The sequence below is a fragment of the Neolamprologus multifasciatus genome, chromosome 4 (assembly GCF_963576455.1).
Source record: "Neolamprologus multifasciatus chromosome 4, fNeoMul1.2, whole genome shotgun sequence".
Taxonomy (NCBI): domain Eukaryota; kingdom Metazoa; phylum Chordata; class Actinopteri; order Cichliformes; family Cichlidae; genus Neolamprologus; species Neolamprologus multifasciatus.
In genome coordinates, this window is record NC_140442.1 from 26034466 (window position 1) to 26058345 (window position 23880).

The 23880-nt window shown below is 41.1% G+C and overlaps 1 protein-coding gene across 1 annotated transcript; it reads right to left on the reverse strand.

Annotated features, from left to right (window-relative positions):
- Positions 1–2724: 2724 nt before the first annotated feature.
- nfil3-6 (nuclear factor, interleukin 3 regulated, member 6) lies at positions 2725–5855 on the reverse strand. Its single transcript, XM_085157635.1, has 2 exons — positions 5624–5855; positions 2725–4864 (listed from the first exon to the last, which is right to left on the reverse strand). Exon 2 carries the CDS (start codon positions 4746–4748, stop codon positions 3525–3527), a length of 1224 nt encoding a protein of 407 aa, XP_085013761.1. The 5' UTR covers positions 4749–4864; positions 5624–5855; the 3' UTR covers positions 2725–3524.
- Between the last annotated feature and the right edge of the window lie 18025 nt (positions 5856–23880).

Genomic DNA, 23880 nt, shown 5'->3' on the forward strand with positions numbered 1-23880 from the left:
GATGTACCCTTTGAATGCAGTTTGGATCATCACCGGAGCGCCTCTGTGTGAGATAGCCCTGCTGCAGACACAGTGATGCTTCAGGCTCTCGGTAAAATGTGCATTATCCACAGAGTGATTTAAATTGGCAAAAGATTGCCTGAACGGCTGCCTTGAAGGCTGACTTCTGCTGCGGATGTGTTCATTATCTCCTTTTATCTTCAAGACTGCGCTCTTCTTTTTTATGTCAGTGTCAAAAAAAGAAAAAGAAAGAAAAAGAATGGTGTGTGTGAGTGTTCACAATGAGAAATTGATCCTCTTTCACTAAAACATGAGGAAATTCCAGCGTATTACTTTAAGAATTGCAAGTTAAATTTTACGTGTCAGTAATCGCTCTACAATTAGGTCATCTCTTTTTTCCTCCCCCGGCTTGAAGCATGTGTACGACTTTTCACCTTTTAAATGAGGAATTCCTTTTTCCCCTCTGAGCTCTAGTTTGATAAAAACACACAACCTAAATTGCTGCAACTTTTTGCATTAGATGCTGAGATCCTTTTTCTTTTACCCACATGTTTTCAGATTTGTGAAGCTGCCACACCGCCTTGTCTTTGTTCCAACGCATCATCAGAGGGTAACCCCCTAATGAGAAGCATCATTTTCAACATGTATGAATCACCATTCTTTCGCTTTATCTCCTTCTTCAGCCGGAGGAGACAAACATCACGACGCGAGCAGAAGCACCGGCCGTGAACTTGGGTCCCCCTCCCCCATTCAAACCACACACAGACTCACTCTCTCTCTCTCTCTCTGTCTGCGCATCACTCCCTCTTTTCCCCCCTTGCACCCCATCCTTATCCCCACCCCAACCCGACCCCTTCTAGCTATGTCTGCAAGCGTTCCCATGGCAACTGTCGCACTGTCTGCCTAGCAACAGGCTTTATCCTTTCACTAGGAAAAAAGAGGGGAGCAGAAAGAGGGGGTTGTGTGTGTGGGGAGGGGAGGGGGATGTATGGGTGCATGGATGTGGGTGAGGATGATCGTGGAACGGCAGCATGTTGCAGTGGATCCATTAAAGCAGACTCCCTTTCTCCCCTCACCACACCTGCAGCGACTGCCTACCTTGTTCCCTTTCAGTTTCACCGCAGGCTTTCTTCACTTCACTCTCAGCCTGTTTTACTAATCAAATCTATTCTAATCCAGTGTTTGTATTTCGACATTTCAGAGGCTTATAGACAGCTCATCTTATTGCAGGGCGGATCTTTGTGTGTGTGTGTGTGTGTGTGTGTGTGTGTCTCTCAGCTGCTTTCTAGTGTATTTAAAAGCTTTCATAAGTCTTTGTTTTGCAATAAGAAAAAACAGTTACGCTGATTTGATGTCATTTGATTTCATGTCACTTTTCATGTAATTTGGTTACATAATTACAATGTAAAACATCCAGTTATTGGAATCCAGTTAAATGAAATGTACTTTATTGGTGTTCATTCAGTTTACACCTTAATGATCAAATATTCAACCAAATAAACATTTGATGTTTATATACTTTAGCTGCATTTTACTCGAAATTGTTGCCTCATGATTGTGAGTGCAAATAATCACAATGACACACGGCAAGCTGAATAAGCTTTTACAGTTTACTACTCATAACAAAATAATAATAAGACACTAATTGAAGCCTCAGTTTTCTGCACGTTTCTTCTGATACATTAGTTGGCTTTAACTCTTGTGCATCACCATGTGAACTAGCTTCCAACATGTACAGGAACAATGAAAACTGCAGCCATCCACAGTAGGATTAACAAGATTTGGGTTGACGGTGAGGGCACACAGTGAAGAGATTGTCTTTGCTGCCCTCTGCTGACGCCAACGCGGCATGATTCGTTGATTCGATGATTTTTCCAGACGGAGCACAAGGTGACACAGTCTGGGGTAGCTACTGAGCGACAGGCATTTTTGTTGACTGCTAGCAAATGTATGATAACACACATATACTTCTACATAATGCTTGTGTGGGCTGGTGATTTATTATTTATTATTATAACCATCAGTGAGGTCGTGTTTCTCCTTGTGGCTCAAGGAAGCAGAGCAGGTCATTTACAGCGTGTGAATCTTAGACAGGAAGTACTGACAGAAAAAAGTGCTCATAAAAATGTGTGTGAATAGGTGAATGAAGCATGTAGAGTACAAAAGCCCTTTATGAGAAGTAGTCCATTTACCATTTACATGCATTTGAGCAGGAAAGCTAAGATGTTCTTAACTGCTGTTTCATAGTATTACATGAAGTGGATGAAGGAAATGAACGGCAGTGAATTCCTTCCTTGTTGACAACTGTGCAAAAGGTTGTCATGGTCTTCTGGTGGCCTTTGGGGTGCACATGACCTCACTATATTAATGTTAACCCTTCTTCATAACATGAATTCTCTCCTGTCACTTGTAATTCCAGCTGTTATCTTTGAGCGCTTGTGTTTTCCAAGGTCTGTAACAGAACTGTTGAGTAACAGCGGGCTCGCCCACCGTCTCTGTCTGCCTGGCTGTCAGCCCATCTTGCCGCCTGCAGGGACTGTGGGAGAGAAACTCCTCTTCTCTTCAGTCGACCCTTCTCTCATTCCCGTTCACATTCTTCCTTTTTTTTCTGCAATTCACTGTCTGGGAAAGAATTTCCAGCCCCAAAAGAGGCCGTTTTAAGTTTTTTAAGTTTGATAACCATTTATAAAAGCAATGAGCAATGATTGACTCGCCACCAATATGCTGGATCCATCAAACGTTTCTTTTATTTTTGAATATGAAAACGCACAGAGAGACATTATTATTTCATCATTACCTCGGCACAGAAAACAGGGAGGTAACACAAATATGTTGAAACCCAGGCATGGACAAAGATCAGTAGTGGGTGTGAAACACTAAAACAGAGCAGAAGTTACAGTGTGGTTCCTAAAAGACACACAACAACACCAGAGTAACAAGTAACACCCCGCCCTCCCCGAGACCCGTGGAGGTTTTGATGGCTATTAACCTCACCTCTGTGTGTGTTTACTGTCTGTCTCTGACTGTGTTTGCGGGTTTTTTGCAGACCCATCTCAGCGGTGGGAAACTGTTTGTGCAGTAAGTCATACCGCTCTAATTACCGGACTGCAACTTCCCGCATCTCAGTGTGGCAACGACCTGCTGGCCGACTTCCAGCCGCATTTTAATCTGGCATCGCCGAGTGGTGTGAAGTTTGTGCTGTGATGATGTGATGTAAACAGCGTTTGCTGCATGTTTTTAGTTGTCACAGTGTATGTAATAAAGAAGCTATTATCCACTTAACACCAATACAGTTAAGACTCCCTGTCTGGGGGAACATAGATTGCTCAGACTGAGTGTTTGTTATAGACAGCAGGTTTATGAGATGAGCTTTAAAGACATTTATTATAATACAATACAATACTTGAGATAAAAACAACACATGATGAGCTAGACTTGAAAGTCCTTTTTGGCTTTCTTAAAGTAAACTTTGCCCTTAAAAGTCTAGACGCTGGCAAATGCTGACTGGCTCACAGCATCTGTCCTCAGTTGGTTTTGGCCATGAGCTGCTCTGTGAAAAGCTTTTTCAGCTGAGCCACCTCCTCGCTGAGGGAGTTTAGCTGACACTTCAGGTAAGTGTTCTCATGCTGGTACTGGACCTCAGGTTGCACTTGAGCAGGAGGGGGCTGGAGGCTGTTGTTGGATGTCGAAGCACTGTATTGAGGGGAGTGTCGCCCCCTCCTGCTTTCCTCCCCCTCAATGTGCTGGATCCAGGAGCTGGCACATGCTGGGCCTGCCCCTGCCTCGCTGCCTCCGCTCAGTCCTTTCTCTCTTGGAGCTTCCCGGCCCGCAGTAGATAGCGTGGGGCTGCGTCTGGCGACGCCACCGTCTCCCTGGGCATCGGTTCCGTCGTTGCTTCCGGGGATCTTGAAACGCAATTTGTGAGGAAGGTTTTTCATCGCCTCTGCGTGATCCATCTTCCCCCCAGTTAGTCCTGCAGCGTGGTGGGGATCTGTAGGCGAATGGTGGAGGTCATACCCCAGCTCCTCACCCCGGTGTGGGGATAATTTCCCATGGTCGCTAAGGCGGTCTTCAAAGAAAATCGGACTGCCCACACTGGACCCACCTGGCGTAGAGAAGCCCGAGTCTTCTGACATGTTCCCAGCATCCCGGGAGCCCCTGCTGCTCATCTGGCCTGCTTGGTTATTGGGATGTGGTACTGAGGAGCCTTGGAGGCCTCTGTCCCCCCTTTGGAGGTAATATTGAGGAGTCAAGGGTTGAGGGGTGTGCTGGGGAGCTGTAGTGAGGGGCAGTATTGGGGCATTGGAGGGGTCTTTAACCAGGCCAAAGCGGAACTTGAGCGCCAACAGCTCTGCTCGGAGTCGCGCGTTTTCCTCCAGCAGAGCCAGCACACGGCTCTCCAGGACCATGTCGTTCACGCGCCGCTTCTCTCGTGAGCGCTTAGCCGCCTCGTTGTTCTTCCTCCTCTTGTCCCAGTAGCTGTCGTCCTTCTTCTCGTGAGGTATGAACTCGCGTTTGCGCCGGGCACTGGAGGAAGGGCTCTCTTTACGTTTGACGGCTGAGGTGCGGCCCAGCAGCGAGCGTGCCAGCAGGCTGCTGGAAGTCAGGATGGACACAGCTTCATCTGTGAAAGACAAAGCTCCTCCCGCTCCCCCTCCAGCAGAAGCCACTGCTGTGGGTGATTCCACGGCACGGAGCACTCCGACGTCTTCTTGGCCCCTCATCTCCTGGGAGTCCTCCTCAAACATCTGGGTAGTTGGATGATTAAATCCCGGCTGGCGATGAACGTCAAGTGCCACTGTGTGGTGCTGAGGGCTCACTGAACTTTGTTGGACGTCTGACGGGAATGTAGCAACAGCGCCTCCTGGTGATCAATTTGATAGAGAGGACAAGGGAAGAGGGATTTAGTGGTTACGCAAGAGCTATTACAACACAATATTATGTAACTCCATTACGGCTCTCCAATAAAACTGGAGCAACTTCCATATAACCTTGCAAGCCCTCACTCACTCAGTGTGAGACAGGAGAGTGCTGGAAACTCCAAACTGTCAGTCACACCACACATTTTTTGGCAGTACTCCGAGTATAAGGCAGTAAATAAGAAGTACATGTAAAAATGTACATGTAAAAATACATCTAGATAACAAGGTGACCCAATCACAGTCTAACCTACATTTACATTTAGTACTTCAAGTTTGTCCTTCTTCAGCAAATTCTGTCGGAAACCCTAATCAACGGATTCACGACCGGTTTCCGGTGTGTCCGTCTCCACTCGCTCCATCAGCTGACCCACATGTCTGACACCGACATGCTGATCCCTGACCGGCTGCTTTTCTTTTTTTTAAATCATCTGCCATGACCCTACTCCTCTTCTTCTTTTTTCTTCATCATGAGCGCAGTTTGAGGCAGCCGTAGGTGCTTTTGAAAAAGTCAAAAGTACGACGATTTTTATGAAATACATAAAACATAAAGTAAACATTTTATGGGAGTAAAAATCACAGTCCCGCAGAAAAGGACACTCAGGTGTTTAAACACAAAACGACAGTTTTAATTTATTGGTGTTATAGTAGGCTGATCAGATCACTGTAAGGAAACTCTGTTTACAAAATGATAATAATTGTACCTCAGTGGAATGAGGAGTTTCCTCCGCGGGTGCGCATGGCCGCTCTCGGCGTTTCCAAACGTGTTTTTGGTCCTGTTCAGGAAGAACGCGCTTTTCCTTCCTCCGTGGTGTCCACAAACCGCGGCTTCACTCGCCTCTGTTATCCAATATTATCATCGGTGTAGCGCACCTCCACTCTGCTCCACTTGGAATGCCGCAGCTCCTATTTGTAACGTCGAGTTCAGCTCAGGACGGTCCCTATCCTCACTTGAACCAGATGGGCCCCTGTTTGTGTGTGTGTTCTTGAGTGAGACCGCCCTCCTCCCCCTTCACCCCTCCCACCATCCAAAGGAGCGCTCTCATCGACCGTTCGCATAACACGGCGGTTCAGACACCATCATCATCACCACCATCATCATCTGACCTCTCTCGCCCCGCCTTCTCTGAGAGGATAATCTTCCCATAACAATTAGGTAATATTGCGCCTTTCCCTCTCTCTCTCGTTCTGCCTTTCTCTGGAGCATAATGAGCCACCGGCTGTGAGTCAGTCTTACAAGAAAAGCATATATATCATATATATATGATATATCAATCACAGGCTATGGAGCATTTTTTTTAGAAGTGTGATTACAGTCTTTATATAACACCCTGCTGGAGCACTCTTGAACCCCGGGTCCTCTTTAGTAGCTCTAATACTGCATGTAACGTTCTTGATCAGCTTCGAGAGTTTTATTAATTGTCAGGAGAACTGCAGATTCTCCCGTGCTCCAGCTTAGCACATAGCACAATATAGAAATATCTTTCCTTATGTAACTATACTTTAATACACTTGATTGTAATGAGGTGGCTCCACTGTCATGGAGGTTTCTTCCTGGTAAAAGGGACTTTTTCCTTCCCACTGTCACCAAGTGCTTGCCTGTGGGGAGTGAGGGTGTCATGTGATTGTTGGGGCTTTCTATATATTATTGTAGGGTCTTTACCTTACAATATAAAGTGCCTTGAGGCGACTTTTGTTGTGATTTGACGCTTTATAAATAAAGCTGAATTGAATAGAGCAACAAATAAATAATCTGCAATACTAGATAATGGCAAAAACATAATGTATAATAATAAAAACCAAACAGGTTTTGCAACAATGGGGAAGTAAAAAGAACCTGGTATTATGTTCTTAAATAACTCTAAGCTGTCCTAACCCTTCCTGGTGTTTCACTGTGTTTCAGCATCAGTAACTGCAAATTATTTTGGCAAGGCTACACCCTACAAGCTTAATATCAGGACGTGTCATGCAGGAGGAGTGCAGTGTTGAAGTTCAATTACATGACCTGCAGCCTTTTAGTTTATCTTTGTATGTTTCGAATGCAGTTTTTAATGCAGTTGGCACAAAGTCATTGGCAGTTATCACAGTGTAGGGATTCTGTATGCAGAGAACATGGAGGTGAACTGTGCACACCTTCTACATAGTTAGCGTTTCTGGGGAAGTAAGCAGGAGTTTAACAGCATAATTTTGCATTGCATGTAACTTCTTTTTGCATCGCAGTTGTTTGCAACATTTATATGAACCCTTGAGTTTTGTGAACATTTTTGTTATTTCCTCTTTTTTTTCTTTGCAAACCCACTGCTGAATGTTTGATAGTCATTATTACAAAATCATCCATTTTCCTTTTAAAGAAAAAGCAGAAGTCATCCATAACTTTTTTTTTTGTCTTTGCGACAAATAAGCAAATGCTACAAGTTTCGAATGTCGTACGAGTAACCCGTGAACAAATTCACACAACGTCTTTTTGTCTTTGTTCCCCATTATGTGTCAAAGGCATGTGTACAGGTTTAGCAGGTTCCTCTAGTAATGTATGTCACAAGCAGATTTCAGTATAGTTAGAGCAACATTGCACAATACTACCGGGAACTTTAGTTAGAATGTAGTCCGAGTTTCTTTCTAAGAAATGATTGGGAAACTACAGGATCTGTAAATAATGTTTTCAAAATAATTTATAGAATAAAACATTTGGTGTGTACGGCCAAAATGTCATCGTCTGGTATACAAAATGATATTTAGTGCCTCATTTTGAAATAAAGAACATTTTTAGAACTGGGAAGTTTAAATGTTGTCTGTTGGTTTTAACAATGCTTTAACTGTTGCTGAAGTTGAGGGTGTTAGATCTTAGAGTAGCATCTTGGACACTGTACATCATATTACATATTGTTAACCCAGAGTGTGATTAGTCCATTTGAAGTGCCTTTGATTCAGACTGTACGTTTGTTGATACAGGTACTTATTCCTGTATGTTTGTGGCAGGGAACATGTGGCTTTGTGTGCTGAGTGTGACAGCTGGGGCACAAAACCTCAGCTGACCCCAGTTTTCACAGTGAACACGACAATGAACTGCATGCACACCATCATATCATAAATGTAAACCCTCTGTGCAAACATGCTCATTTTGACAGTGCGATACACTTTGAGCCGCTTGCTCTTTACTGTTTGACCACCTTCGGTTCCCGATAGAGGCCAGCTACAGCATAGATGCTCAAAACAAGACTTTGTTCATGTGGACTTTTCCACCTACAGTAAAAGCTGCATTTTAGAAAATGCACTTTTTAAATTTTCTACGTTTTGCAGCAATACTTAGCAAATTAAATAGGTATTCGTGATGCTAATAATAGTTCTGTTTTAGAATACATTTGTGAGGATTCAGTGAAAAGATTTTTATCATAGGAAGTGCACATATTGCAGCTATTCTGCTTTCCCGCTGAGAGATACAAGCTTATCTCCAAAAAGGCTATATTTAATTGAAGGTGATATAGCAAACTTTGTTCTGTGTGAACTGAATGCCAAGAATGCATTTCACAAAATTTGGGACAAAGGCAATAAACAACCAGAAAAGGCCACATCTGAGGGAGACAAAGTCCAAAGAGGTTGCTGTCTTCTCTTGGGCTAAACGTAAGATGGAGTGAGATAAAATGCAAAACAAAAAGAACAAAGACATGGTTACCATGTCCTAAAGAGTAGAGGAACTGTTCAGCTTGTTATCAGCACACAGTTCAAAAGTCAGCATGAGGGTTAGTGGGGGGGGCGTTAAGTGATATATTCAGGGTTTGTACATATGTGTTTTTCGTGGAAAGAGCAAGGAAATGCTAAGCCTCCCTTTGTGCACATGATAAAACCATGGCTAACTTGAAAAAGTGTTCAGGTGCTAATCTGGCCTCCATGCATTGCAGTGAAAATGGTTGGTGCATTCAACTTTTGGAAGTGGGTTTGCATGCAGGTGTTTAGCTTAGCACAGAGCTAAAAAGACAGGAAGGAGGAGAGCAGGCCTTTAAAAGTGACGGGCCCTTGAAAGCGGTCAAGTGAACTGAATAACCTTAAAAGTTACAGTGTCTAAAATCTCACCTGTAGACGTCAATAATTTGCATTCAGTTAAGTTTTGTTTTCTTACCCCTCTAAATGTATAATCGTAGCTACAGTGGCTCCCGTAGGACAAACAACTCTGACCGCTGTTCCCCAGTAGTGAGTGTTGGCTGTAGATCTGCTGTTTATCTCAGCTGCCAATATGTGTCCATGTCTATTTACTCTACAGGAGGCTGTAAAACTTTGTGAATGGAGTCTTATGTGAGTCAATAAATCAGTGAAGTTCACTTCTGTCTGATGCCAGCGATACTGAGGCGAGTTGCTGAGGATATCCTAAAGTTTTCTGTCAGTAAGTACTGTTATTAGCTGCTGTTAGCCGCTTTGAAGTGGATCTAACACTGTTTGGATCTTTAGAACCTTTAGTGAACTCTCATATGATGTGAGAATTTAAACTGTTGATCAGCGAGAAAGTGTAATTTTTAGGAAACTCAAGCCCAACATTAGCTGGCATAATGTTAGCTTGTAGTGGGCCTGTTGTCAGCTGTCTGGTGTATCTAACCTGCTGACAATAAGTAATTGCGACAGTACTGGGAATGAAAAAAGCATGTTTATGCATTTTTTCTCGTGTTAGAGCCTTAACTTCAGTTCAGGAGATGAGACTTGAGGTGAGGAGGAAGAAGATGAGGTGGTAGAGGAGGAGGGAGACACAATGAAGAATAGATGATGAGAATATACATGTTTATAAGACTTACTATGTATCCCTTACAAACATGTGGTCATTAGATAAAGAAAACACCATCAGGTGGAATGTCGATGTCCATCTTGGCCTCTGTATTTAAGACACCACAGTAACATGGTGGCTTCCATAAAGGCTTCTATATATTTGTAATGGTTTCATTCTGACCATAATATCCTATTAGAGCGATTAGAACATGCTGTAGGTATTACAGGTATTGCACTGCAGTGGTTTGTATCATATCTATCTAATAGACTCCAATTTGTGCATGTAAATGGAGAGTCCTCTTCACACACTGAGGTTAATTATGAAGTTCCACAGGGTTCAGTGCTAGGACCAATTCTGTTTACATTATACATGCTTCCCCTAGGCAGCATCATTAGAAGACATAGCATACATTTTCACTGCTATGCAGATGACACCCAGCTCTATCTGTCCATGAAGCCAGATAACACACACCAATTAGTTAAACTGCAGGAATGTCTTAAAGACATAAAGACTTGGATGGCCACTAACTTTCTGCTTCTTAACTCAGATAAAACTGAGGTTATTGTACTCGGCACTGAAAAGCTTAGAAATATGGTATCTAACCAGATTCTTACTCTGGATGGCATTACCTTGGCCTCCAGTAACACTGTGAGGAACCTTGGAGTCATTTTTGACCAGGATATGTCCTTCAACGCACATATTAAACAAATATGTAAGACTGCGTTCTTCCATTTGCGCAACATCTCTAAAATTAGAAATATCCTGTTCCTATTCAGAGTGACGCTGAAAAACTAGTTCATGCATTTATTACTTCCAGGCTGGACTACTGCAATTCATTATTATCAGGATGTCCAAAAAACTCATTGAAAAGCCTTCAGCTAATCCAAAATGCTGCAGCAAGAGTGCTGACAGGGACTAGAAAGAGAGAGCATATTTCTCCTGTTTTGGCTTCCCTTCATTGGCTTCCTGTTAAATCCAGAATTGAATTCAAAATCCTGCTCCTCACATACAAGGTCTTAAATAATCAGGCCCCATCTTATCTTAATGACCTTGTGGTACCATATCACCCTATTAGAGCACTTCGCTCCCGCTCTGCAGGCCTACTTGTTGTTCCTAGAGTATTTAAAAGTAGAATGGGAGGGAGAGCCTTCAGTTTTCAGGCCCCTCTTCTGTGGAACCAGCTTCCAGTTTGGATTCGGGAGACAGACACTATCTCTACTTTTAAGATTAGGCTTAAAACTTTCCTTTTTGCTAAAGCATATAGTTAGGGCTGGACCAGGTGACCCTGAATCCTCCCTTAGTTATGCTGCAATAGATGTAGGCTGCCGGGGGATTCCCATGATGCATTGAGTTTTTCCTTTCCAGTCACCTTTCTCGCTCACTATGTATTAACAGACCTCTCTGTATTGAATCATATCTGTTATTAACCTCTGTCTCTCTTCCACAGCATGTCTTTTATCCTGTCTTCCTTCTCTCACCCCAACCGGTCGCAGCAGATGGCCGCCCCTCCCTGAGCCTGGTTCTGCCGGAGGTTTCTTCCTGTTAAAAGGGAGTTTTTCCTTCCCACTGTCGCCAAAGTGCTTGCTCATAGGGGGTCATATGATTGTTGGGCTTTTCTCTGTATCTTTGAAGCGCCTTGAGGCGACTTTTGTTGTGATTTGGCGCTATATAAATAAAATTGAATTGAATTGAATTCTAAGTTTATGAGAACGCATCAGTTTGTTGGAAGATGTAATTACACGCTATTCGGTGTATGTTTATGAGTAGAACATTTTTGGATTCTGATAAATAACCTAAAAAAAATTACCTACTGTACCTTTAAGGAACAATGACTGAGCAAGATAACAAAGACAACATAGTGAACTAAGTGCTCAAACAAAACAAAACCATCCAAACAAACAGAGAACAAAGAGGAACCAGAGCCACATACAGGAAATCAAGTATCAGTAAATAACTATGCAAAAACAAGAGCAACAATGAGTCAAATCAAGTAAACATATATTCAACTATTAATTGAAGTGACAGCTATAATATGTCAGACACATAACACACTCTGGTTGGAACTATGATTACGTGGCCATCACACAGGAATGCAAAGATCGGTGGTACACTGGTATCAGCCTTTCAGCAAACACCAGTGTTGTGTCAGCACTGGTTTAACATGATGAAGAGTTAAAAGGCGTTACAGCAGTTTATGTGTTTATTTTTCGATATAATGAAACTTTCTAATGAAAAATGCAAAATAAGTATCCACATGAACCAACAGCATTACTGTGAGTTTAAACATCACATCAGTAACAGCATTGCTCGGTAGTAGGGGTTCAGTGTTGGCTCATCGTAGTGTTTTTTTTAATTTTTTTTAACTAAAACAAACAGCAAAGATACATTAAGTTCCTTAGATGTGTGATCTTACATTAAAGACTTGAGCAAGTAGCCCTGCTTAAGCATTAACCGGTCAGTTTGATCTCAGTTCAGTCAGAGTAAAGCTTTTTTTTGTTCTGTTTTTTCGTGTGACATCAGTTTGGGTAAATAACATAGATCATCACCACTTATGGTTAACAATAGTGCGTTCATGCAATGGCAGCTTAGAAACATGACTGAGTGTAACACTAGCCTGATTCTGCTTTTATGATATGCATTGTGGATACTTTGCAACAGTGTGTGCATCCTATCTGCACACCTTACTCCTTAAACTTTATAAAATTGCACAATACTTGGCACAAGCAAGAAAAAAACACCGTGTTCATGGCTGTGTTTATTGGAGCACGCCATTTAGGTACATTTGGAAATAATTAACAGGGGAAATTACGGCAGACAGCGAGCAGACATTATGAGCTGCTAACACCCGTGGGTCTCATAATTCAGAGTGTCGGGAAAGTTCTTAGGTAGAAAAAGTCAATTATAAAGGCAGGTGAGAGGAAGAATATTATGATTATTATTCAACTTGAATGACAAAAAAGTCTGTAAGTGCATAAATGGAGCCTTTGGTCAGAAGGCCGTCCTTCATTTAACGTATAAACTGGAAATGATCTTTCACCACTGACTTTGTCGTAGCCATTCTTTTAAAAGATCATTATTTTAAATGATCAGTTTGCGCACAGTTTGAAATATTTAGAATCGTTGGAGAGATTTAATTCAGAAAGTTTTATTTTTTATTTAAAAATAGCACTAATTCAATAAAAAGTCATTCTCACATTCGTGTTTGATCTGTGCAACAGGAAGTGAGTTGTGCCATGCGCAGTTCACAGTTAAGCTTTTGAAATATGTCAACACATTTTCTCGAGAAGGTTGTCTGCTTTAGGTTTCTGTGGAAGCGAACAAAAAAAAAGAAACAAAAAAACACGTAACCACAGTGTGACCCCTAGCAACAGCAAATTTGACAAAAATATGTTACAAAATGACTTCCCCATGATAATTTGTTTGGTAAGCTGTTCGCACAAGATGCAAGACATCTTATACAAACAGTTGACTGTTTTAATTATCTTTCATTTCCTCAAAATGATCCGACTGGCAAGTCAGAACCCTTGCAGTCGGTGTTGAAGGAAAACAATGTTAAGAGAGGTGGAGGCACATGAGTTCAACCAGTTCGTGCTGAATTCTTAACATGCTATTAAAGGCTCTTATGGAACGGCTCACCTTGTAGCTTTGACCTGCAGGGGGAAAGAGGGCAGATAACTCTGCAAACAGAGCATGCTGTCTCAACTGGAAAACATCTCATGTCTCGGGGGGAACGTGAATATTTCCAGGGCTTTCATTTAACGGAGTGAAAATTATGTGCCGTATTATAAGAATAGAAGAAAAATAACGAGAGCTTAATTCTAATCCCAGAGTGCACAGAGGAAGGACAAGAATAATAAATGTGACGTTTAGAAATGACTAAAGTTTCTCCAGGTTGTGTTTTTATATATACTCAGTGGCCACTCTGTTAGGTGCACCTTGATAATAGTGGTTTGGACCCCGTTTTTCCTTCATTATTGCTTTATTTATTTGTAGCATGGACTCAACAAAATGCTGGAAACATTCCTCAGAGACAAAATAGCATCAAATAGTTGCTGCAGATGATCTTTCTTCTCCATGTTGATGGATGCTTGGTTTGAATTTCATACCTAAGCTCACTAGCATGCTGCTCCTGACTGATTAGATAACAAGCAGCTGAACTTTACAAAGTGACTGGTGAGTGTAAATATCATATGGTGATGAGATGCGTAGCAGCTGGCACTGATAACTGACAGCTTCTGAAAAATCCCAGTCAAAACGTTCTTTCTCGTTTTTAATTAGCATGCTTCTCATTTAACAGTCACACTTTTCAAACTTACAGTGAAGCATCTAAGTGACTGATGAGTAATGCAGTCGGCGTATTGTATTAATGTAGCTTCTTTGTTTATAATAAGACCTTTCTGGAAAACCAACAGTAACTAAGCTGTGCGATGTTGCCAGATGTAAGACATTTTTACAATAATTATTGCATTCGTATGATTATTTTTGTCTTAATTTTATCTTAATTTTGCATTCTTAGATATTTATCATCATTAGCATCAAATAATAAAACTCCATATTGCACAGCAATTTGAGCATTTTGTAACCTTTAGCATCACTTATCTCCCAATGCTATCTGCTGCGTTTTAAGATTGTAATATGTGCATATGTGATTACGTGTTTCACTTTTAGTGTGACATCTTTACAGCCCTCAGAGCAGGAGGCTGAAGTGCTTTGTTATTCCTCCATTACAATGCTTCGTTAGCTTGTCAACATGTGGAAACATGCTGAGAAGCTAACATGTGTGCTCAACATCTGTTCCTGTGTGTACCTGTGGTTTTAAGAAGAGCAAAACAAATTAAATTCTCATTGTTTCAAAGTTACAAAGAATCTCTAATTATAGTTATTGTTTATACTGCATGGACAAAATGTGGAAAAACAATTGCACTATATGGACAAGAGTACTGGGTCACCTACACATTACACCAAGAGGAGTTGCTCTGGAAACCCATACCATCTGAACAGTCTTTTTACTGGTACAGCAGGTCGGTTGAACGTGCATAAATGTGAACTTTTTCTACAGACCAGTAAGTTTGCATTAATAAATCTTTATAGTGCAATTTCTTGATTGCATTTGGCAGTCAGTTTCCATTTTTCCACACATAAACACTTGTTATGATTGTCAGTTGTTATTGGATATCTTTGAGTTTTAAACAATGTGTTTGACAAAAACAAGACACTTTTCTGAGTAGAATTCACACTTTTATGACTTTTTTACTTAGTGGCTCAATAGATACACGAAAAAAGTAGCATCTAGTTGAACTTTTTTTGTGTGATTTTCTGCCTCTTTGGAGCTAAAAGAGGCCACCCAGGCACATGAGATATCATTGGGAAGGCCAGGACGTCCTCTATTTAGCACATCAGGACTTAGTAGGGTAGCTCAAATAATTCAAAAGATATAGACCAAAACCAAATGTCCATTACAGAGGATGAGGTCTCAGGAGAATATTGTAAATACAGATTATTTGCAACTCTTCTTGAAAATGTACTTCAGTTTAAATTTATCTCCGATATTCAAGTCAAGTCATCCATGAGTTTATTTCACAGAAATCTTTCTTGAATAAAGGAACTGCTTTCACCCTCTGTTTCCCCTGTGTTTAGTGTGACAAAAAGCCCCTCACAGTGTGTAATTATTAAGAAATTACGCAACACGTACAGTAGCAGAACATTGCTAAGTGTTAACAGTAGAACAAAAGTTTGAAGAAGAAGCTGGTAGACAAAACATAAACTCTGAAACTGCGTTTGAGTCATATTTCACTGGATTTCCTCATAATTCGCTTGCTCTGGGTTGGAATCTATCTGCAGCGGTGGGAAGTAGGAAGGACATAAATATCTGTTCCCTGTTCTTTCAAAGTGGGTGGCACAGATGAGACTCACAGCAAGGTTGTTTACACCAGCTGACCGGCTTCACAAAAACAGCCACTGGGAGTCAGACAGATGAGCCGGCAGGCGTTAGTCGAAGATGACGGCTGAAGGCTGAGGGTTATGTAAGGTGCACTGCTGGGAGTGCTCGGGACGAGCTTTAAATACACTCTGCATGTAACCTTAGGGATAGTCCAGCGAGGAGGACAGGAATGGGAGGAGGCCGTCACTCCGCTGACACACTTAGCTGTTACAGCGAGAAGGTCATTTTGAAAGCCATCTCGCCGCTGACCACGTTCAGCGAGCGTCACCTGTCAGAGGCCCTTTATCTGATCCCTTCTCCTGTTTAGCATGCTCATTTTGTCCCCTTACACATCTTCTGTTTCCGTGTCCTCTCTGATCTTTAAGAACAACCTTTGTTCATGTTTACTTTATTATGGCTTTGCACAACATCGCTTTGCAGCGCCACAGTATCGCCTGATGACACGAACTTGGCCTCATTTCACCTGCCGTATAATGTTATCTAATGTGACACACAGTGTGCTAGTCACTTGGTATTATGAAAGATAAAAACAGCCTACATTGCTGTAAAATTGAATATTAACAAATATGCCTGCTGCTTAATGGAGTTTTATAATTGACTTCCAGCTTTGCTGATTCCCCTCTCTCGTTTTCTCACTAACTTTAGGCTCTTCCTAGAATTGCACATACACTGTTATATACTTTCTCCTCTTCTGACACATCCTGTGGCTCTTTTTACGATGACTGCCAAACCGAAAGTGTCTGGAACACTGCCCTCAGAGAAATTACTCTTTGAGAAAAATGTGACGCAGAATAAGATTGCAAGCAGCAGCCAGTTATCTTAGACTGGAGGAATTCTGAGCAAATTAAACAAACATGAATATTTGTGGATACTTGTACTAGCAAACAGTACAAGAAGTCTGCACTCCAGTGTTTTTGGCAAGTGAAATTCTCATGATATATGTATTATAATACAAACAAATGCGGGCCATGGACTGGGCCACGAGAGTTGAGGCTTGGGTGTGAAATGTATGGTTTTCAGGGGTTTTATTGTTATTTTTTTTAATCGTTTTTATCATTAACTCGGTTTCTCTGGGTCTTTTCCCGTGTGTTATGAATAAATCTTCTTCTTTTTGGTACCATTACTGGTTTTATTTTGTTGTATTTATCCGCGACACCTTAAAGGCCAGTCCGTGAAAATATTGTCAGACATAAACCGGTCCGTGGCGCCAAAAATGTTGGGGACCGCTGTAATAAGTAATTATTTATTTATATGTTTCCACATCTGTGTCTGCAGATGCACCTTGTTAAGACCTTAGTGATACAGGTCTAGAGACCAGTCAGAAACCCCTGGCAACCTCTGGTTGTTAATTAGAGATGTATATTTCCTGTCTAGCAAACTGGTTGCTGGAGATTGCTGCATATAGTTTGCTGGCAAGTTGTGTCTATTGTGCAAACCACTGGCAGCCATGGGAGCCTACTAATGATCAAATCAATGCAGGGAGGCTTTTGGCACACTCATGTATACTTCCTTTGGACCAATTTCATGCTAGTGATTGCCAGGAAACACTCGAGTGTGATGCACTCCACTCTCTTCCAAATGTGGTCACTTGCTGATAAAAACAGAAAGAAAACAAAAACAAAAAACCCTGAGATGTCAGTAGTAGTCCACAAACAAAAGAGTGAAGTCACAGAGCCCACACCCATCTTTTATATACAGTTTGTGCTTCATTAATATCAGTATGAATATGTTAGTTTGGTTCTCAAAATGTTCAGTTTTTGCTGAAAGAACATTTTCTTCAGGTTTATATAAAGACGAGTGAGTAAAACAATTCCTACATTCTACCTCCAAATTTAGCCTTGCTGGTAATTATTTATGGTTCGGCTGATGACTAAGAAAAATGCAGTTAAAACGAGAGCCATGCTCATGTTGTGAATCATCAATCCCTCGAGACATGTATGCAGAAACATGTTTATGTAACAGCTTGTCTATACCACGACACGTAGCCTCCATCCAAGGCTCATACACATGAGAGATGTATCGCAACGGCTATAAATAGGCTGTGACTCATTTTGTTTGACTTGGGGGGCTGTTTCATAACAAGCAGAGCGTGTGCCCATGCGGGTATATGTTTATTGATAAGTTGTTGTCAGTGCCTCTGTTTGTATGCTGCCCATCCAAATGCTTCAGTCGGATTACTGCATCAATCGATGACCTTAGTGTACTCAACCAGCCAGGTGGGGTGTTTATTTGTTTTTTTCTCACCAGGGAAACCACGAGCAGGTAACCTCACCAACGACGGTGTCGGCACAGAACTTCCTGCCGGCTCCGTAATCACACAAAAATGTCAGCATCATTTAAATGTTGGCCTTTGACACAAATTAGAGGGAAACATTTGGAATGGCATTCAGACTTATTGTGAGGCTGGAGCCAAGAGCCTCAGACCCGCTTTCCTCCTCATGCTTCTATTCTTGGGCTCTTAAATACGTCACGCTGTTACCAAAGCAACCACTTCTGACCGTTTGGGGATGGGTAGGGGAGTGGGGAGTTAGGACTTGGGGAGAAGTGGGGGTGGAGACTTATGAAATGCTCATAAAACAAATTACATTTATTAGCGGGGACATGTCTCGGGAGAATGTGAGGGGATTAATCAAAAAGGCAGCTGCAGAAGGAATGACAAACCGAGCCAGCGTTTATTTTTAAAAAGATGTTTCGAAATGTAATCAAGCAAACAGAACAGTTACCAGAAGGCCTCTTTCCTATGACCTGCCATCGACCAAAGCAATGCAGGGAGAGTGCAAAAATGTCCTCCCAGATCTGTCTGAGTGTTGAGCCGTAGTGCCAAAGAGGTGTGAAGAGTCAGACTCCATGTGATAGAATAATGACAAATGACTGGTTTCCTTGGTTGACCCACCATTCAGAGGAGCCACAGCACTGTATAAACCAGTGCTCTCCCATTTTCACTGAAATACAAACAAGCAACAGGACCAGAGTCTTTTCCCAGATAGCATCCTCCCCCAACATCCTCCACCAAGTCATTCTGAAATAAAAAGGGAGGTAAGTAAACAGCAATTAATGACAGTCACGGTGTTTAGCTGCCGATGGACTGCTGTGAGATCTGTTAGCAGGCAAATCAATAACACGATGCTTATTTGGAGACATTTAGACACAGCTTTCAAAGAGAGTTGTTGGGTCTGTGTTTCCACAAGCCCCGCTAGTTTAGAAACTTATTCTCGTTAACAACATAAACAAGACAAACATCTTTTACTTGCTAGCAAGAGAAGTCTTTGGTCAAGAACCAACTCTTGGAGCTCACGCTCCTAACCTGTCTCCAACCCAAAGTCATAAAAGCACGAAGCAACATCACAAGAAACAGATCTTTCAGATAGGATGTTTCTGCAATAAAACCTCCCCCAGCACAGAGTGGCTGGAGAGGTGCTCAGGATCAAAGGAATGTCTTGATCCTACTGCTTGAACCAAGACTGTGCAAATTTAAGAACATAATCACAACATTCAACAATTCGACTTAACAAGAGTTGTTAGCTGAATAGCTAGCTTTGTGATGCAACTGCATGACCTTTAAGCACATTTTTTTAAACATTAAACCTTAAATGGCAGAAATGAATCTGGCAAGAGAAAAAGAGAAGGACGTAAATGTTCAGCAATATGAATCATCCAAAACTTTCATCCCCTCCCCTTGTTTGATCCTCTTTTGTTCCCCTGGAGTGTGGACAGAGCTGTAAAACTTTTTTAAAACGTTTGCACACAGTATTACGGAGAGATTTGGAGAGTCACATGGTGTTTTTACCAGACATTTGCTTTTCCATGTAATTGTAAATGAATTGCAAGTGTCCTTTGCTCTCAGCTACCCATCTGCATCACAGTCGCAACGTGGCTGAAAGTTAATGTGGTTGAAGGAAATAGGTGTTAGAAGTGAATGACATATTTGTTTAGATGTCACGGGGGCAGGTGACTTGGGTGAATAATTATTCCTTTTCAGGAGCAAACACTATATGGGTGCTATAACCAGTTATGTAAAGCATGCTGTGCGGTTGCATAATCTCTTCATAATCAGAGGGTAGTCCAGATATAGATGGCCCAGTTTCCACCTAGCTCATTGCAGAATGACAGTGGCACAGTGTCCTTAGTGCTCAGGTTCACTCAAGGCTGCCTTGGCAAAGCTTTGGTATTCTTGAACTTCAGTCATCAAAACAACCCTCGATAGCCCCATCCAAATGAATGCTGCCTGTATTAACCACATGTATATGAGCAGATGGCAGATAAAGCTGTTTGTGGTGAGTCACTATTTGTTAATTTGCTAACATTTCCACCCTCCAAAAACTCTTCTCAATGACATTACACGCTAGAAATAATAGAATCTAAACCCTTTAAGCCACATGACAAATGGGTGTTGATTTCACAGATTAGAAGCCAAGTAGACATGCAACACAGTGTTGCAACATCTGTTTATATTGGCCATGCTCTCATGTATCTGCCCAGTGTTTGTTTTTAATCACTCCTTATGATTGGAATTAGATTACGAAATATTTAAAGCTGTACCTTCATATTATTAAATGATAATTTTGTGCTTTGATTGGAACCATTAAAGTGGCATTTTTACTTTTTACCTTTTATTTGCATTTGCATTTGTTCTAAGTCTTAATTCATCAATAGTAGTCCCACACAGTGTGCCAGTCACTTACCTCTGTGTAATCTGGAAATGTAGAGTCAGTGATGGGGTTATTAAAAAGAACAAAAAAAAATAGTGTGTAATTACATCTTCAAACAAACGGATCCATTCTTGTAAACTTATAATTAGTGCATTAAATTCACACAGGAGTAGGTTTTCAGTTTGTGGAAGCCGCCATGTTGCCCCACCATATTTAAATATAGTGGCTGGGATGGAGCTCTCCCTTCCAAGTAATGGCGTTTTACATATGTATCTATGGAATGCCAGGACTGCCAAAATGAATTAATTAAATACACCATTATATAATGAATTAAATGTGTCAATAATTAATTAATTAAATATGTATTTAATTAATTAATTCCAATTGTAATTGTAATTGTATTTAATTAAATTATTTTGGCAGTCCTGGCATTCCATACTTAGCCACTATCTTGCCACAAAACGTCAAAGGTGGAGGAGAAGAGAAATCATAGGTGTTCTGGGACATTTTAAACTCAAGATATGGAGGATCATACTTATGTTTTATCGTCTGAGAAGAGGTCCACTTCACCAATGAAGTGAAAACATGAAGGAAAGAGACAACGTGATCGGCATTTGGATAAAATGTCATCGTGTTCCTTCTCACCATATTACCATAATACATAACATCAGCTAACAGTGGCAAAAAGAGCAGCGCTACTGACAGTTCTGATTATCTTCAACAACTTACCTCTGTGTGGCTGTAGCATTAGAGCTTTAATTTAGCAGAGAGGTGAGCTTCTCTGACTCATTGACTCGTATCAAACTCCCTTCACAGAGTTTTGCAGTCTCTTCAGGAGTAAGTAAAGCTGGACACTTCTCACCCAGCATTGGCAGCAGAGGTAAACAGTAGACTGACAGCCTGCCACATATAGGACAAAAACTCTGGGGTAGATCCTGATCAAACAGTAGTAGAAACATGCCGGCCGGCCGGAGTTATTATGGGATAACTGTTTGTCGTACAGTAGCCACTATAGCTAGGATTATGGAGTTGAATTGGGAGCGGTAATAAAACAAAACTCAATTAACTGCAGTGGGCAGTTAATTGACTTTTCACCACTAGTGACACTTAGTGGTGAAAAGTTTTTAGGTTAACCCTCTGAGGTCTAAGTCATCACTGGTGATGACCCAAACCCTGGCTCCTGTTGCTAACCTGAACTCTGGTTTGGAAAGAAGAACATTTAGATTTAGGTTTAAATCATTTTATTTTCCAAGAATTTGGAGAATCATCTAAATAATTAGAGAAATTACACATTCTCACAGTGTTAGGATTAAGGTCATCACAGATGAGGGTTAGGGTTGACTTAGATCTCTTCTCTGGTTCTCATATTTTGACTTTTTAAAAAACTTATTTATAGGACAAGGCTCATTCAAAGTCTGATGTAAAAACATACTTTTAGAATGGTGTCATTTTTTAAGGACCTTTGAAAAGGAGCTGTTGTCTGTCTCCCAAGAGTTTGCAAGAGTCCGTGTTCATAGATTTGTGTACAAATGAAGGGAAGAGACTGTTACTCTCCCCAGATGTGGTTGACCAACAAAAATCCAATAGCAAGAGTTGTTACAGTCATACAAAGATCCCACGGTAACTTCTAAGCAGCTAAGGCCTCTCCAAACCGGTTCCAGCTGATGAGCCAAGGACTTGAGGTGAGTAGTTCATGTAAGAAAACCTAAACATCCAAACCTCCATATCAAGTCATACTTAGCATGATAAATCAGGGCCAATGATAGTCAGTTTTATTGCAGTAGATCACATTTAATGCAGGAGATCAAATCAGTAATGACTTTTATTGATTCTTTACCTCACAAATGTGTATTATTCAGTCTTTTTCCTGGATAAAACAACAACCAAAGATAATTTTTTTCTTTTATTACATAACTAATTATTTAATTGGACTTTTAAGAAATCCCCCCCAATAGATGAGTATAGAGAAAGACCAGAGAAAAGGCAGTAAACAGCCTCAGGGTAGATTTGAACCTCTGCTCTGTGTTAGTTGTGTGGGTTGCCTGCTCAACCCAGTGAACTAAACCAGCTCCACAACAAGTTTTTAGATATTTTTTATGCAGAAATATAAACACAGACTTTTCCAGTAACTCTAGGTGAACTGATTGTTCAGTGCATCATTATGCCATCAGTAACCTCAAGCACTGCTGTCAAAAAAACTCTTTCACATCAAATAAACAGCTCATCTACATCAAACCTTATACTGAGCTGGATGTTGGGTGCTTTATTTAATCAAATGATTACATCAGGCAGACTGTACCATATCTAGACTGAAAGTGTACATTAAACGGTTACTTATTACATGGAAAAGGATTGTAGGACTAACTGATATGTTCTGCAAACAAATTGCTATCTAGGGTAGCTTTGAAATTGCTGGAGTGCAAACTTTGTTAGCCCAGCGTAACCTGATAGTTTCACAAAGTAGAAAAAAAAAAGAAAAAAGGTTCGGCACATTCAGAAATGAATGATTTTTAATGTCAAACATGACAACTGGTCATTGTTTACTCTTTTCAGGTAAGCACGCTATGATACGGAAGCTTTGACCACATTAAGACAAGAGGAGTTTTCGAGCCTTCATCCTGATTGCTTTAACCTCTGATATTGTTTTAAAGAAGAAACAGAATACATTACATGAGAAAATCATTACCTTTAACAACAAGAAGTGGATCTTGCACAGTCACATCCTCCTGTAACCAACCAAGGTTATGTTTTGTGAAATCCCTTTTGCACCACTCTTATATCTCATTTTCAGTGCTTGTAAATATTACAGTGTGACACACAAAAAAGAAGCCGTGGTTTTCAGCTGAAAACAGGTGCCCAGCTCAGGGAGGGTGTTGGTGACAAGTGATGGGAACTGGGCAGCAGAAAGACAGGTGAATTGGCACAGTGTCTGCAGCGCTATACAGAACAGGAAAAAGGTCTGGGAAGTTCCTACTTCCACAACTTCCACAACCTGGACCTTGACAAGCAGTAGAAAATGGATGGATCCTTATACTTGAAATATGCTTGATACACTTTATAAATTAATATCATTTAACAGGTTATTAATTTGTTTATCAAATAATGAGGTTTATGTATGTGAAAGTAATCAACAGATGTCATTAAAACAAACTAAATACAGGCACTCACTAACTATCTATGTCTACATCTATCTATAGATCTATTTATATATGTATATATATGTATATGTATGTTTATATATGTACTGAAACACATCCATCCTTTCCAACTATAACTACTGTGACATACACTTATCAGTGAGCGCCCCTATTTTGTTTGTTTTCTAATTTGTCAAGACTAAACCTGATACATGTTTAACATTTGGAGTTGAGTGCACTGCTGCTTTCTATTACACTTGCTGTAAATGCTCAGAGTAAATAGTTTTACTTGGATCTGTTTGAAGTGAGACGAGATCATTAATTTGGGCATCTCCAGCACACAGCGCTGGCTGGGAGCACAGCCGCCCCTTCCGCCTGCTCTTCAAACCTTCTGTTTACGAGCAGCTTGGCTTGTTTTAGACAGAGGGGGGAACTGAGGGGTTGTTTTGTTTGGTTGTTTTTTTTTTTTTTTGGGGGGGGGGGG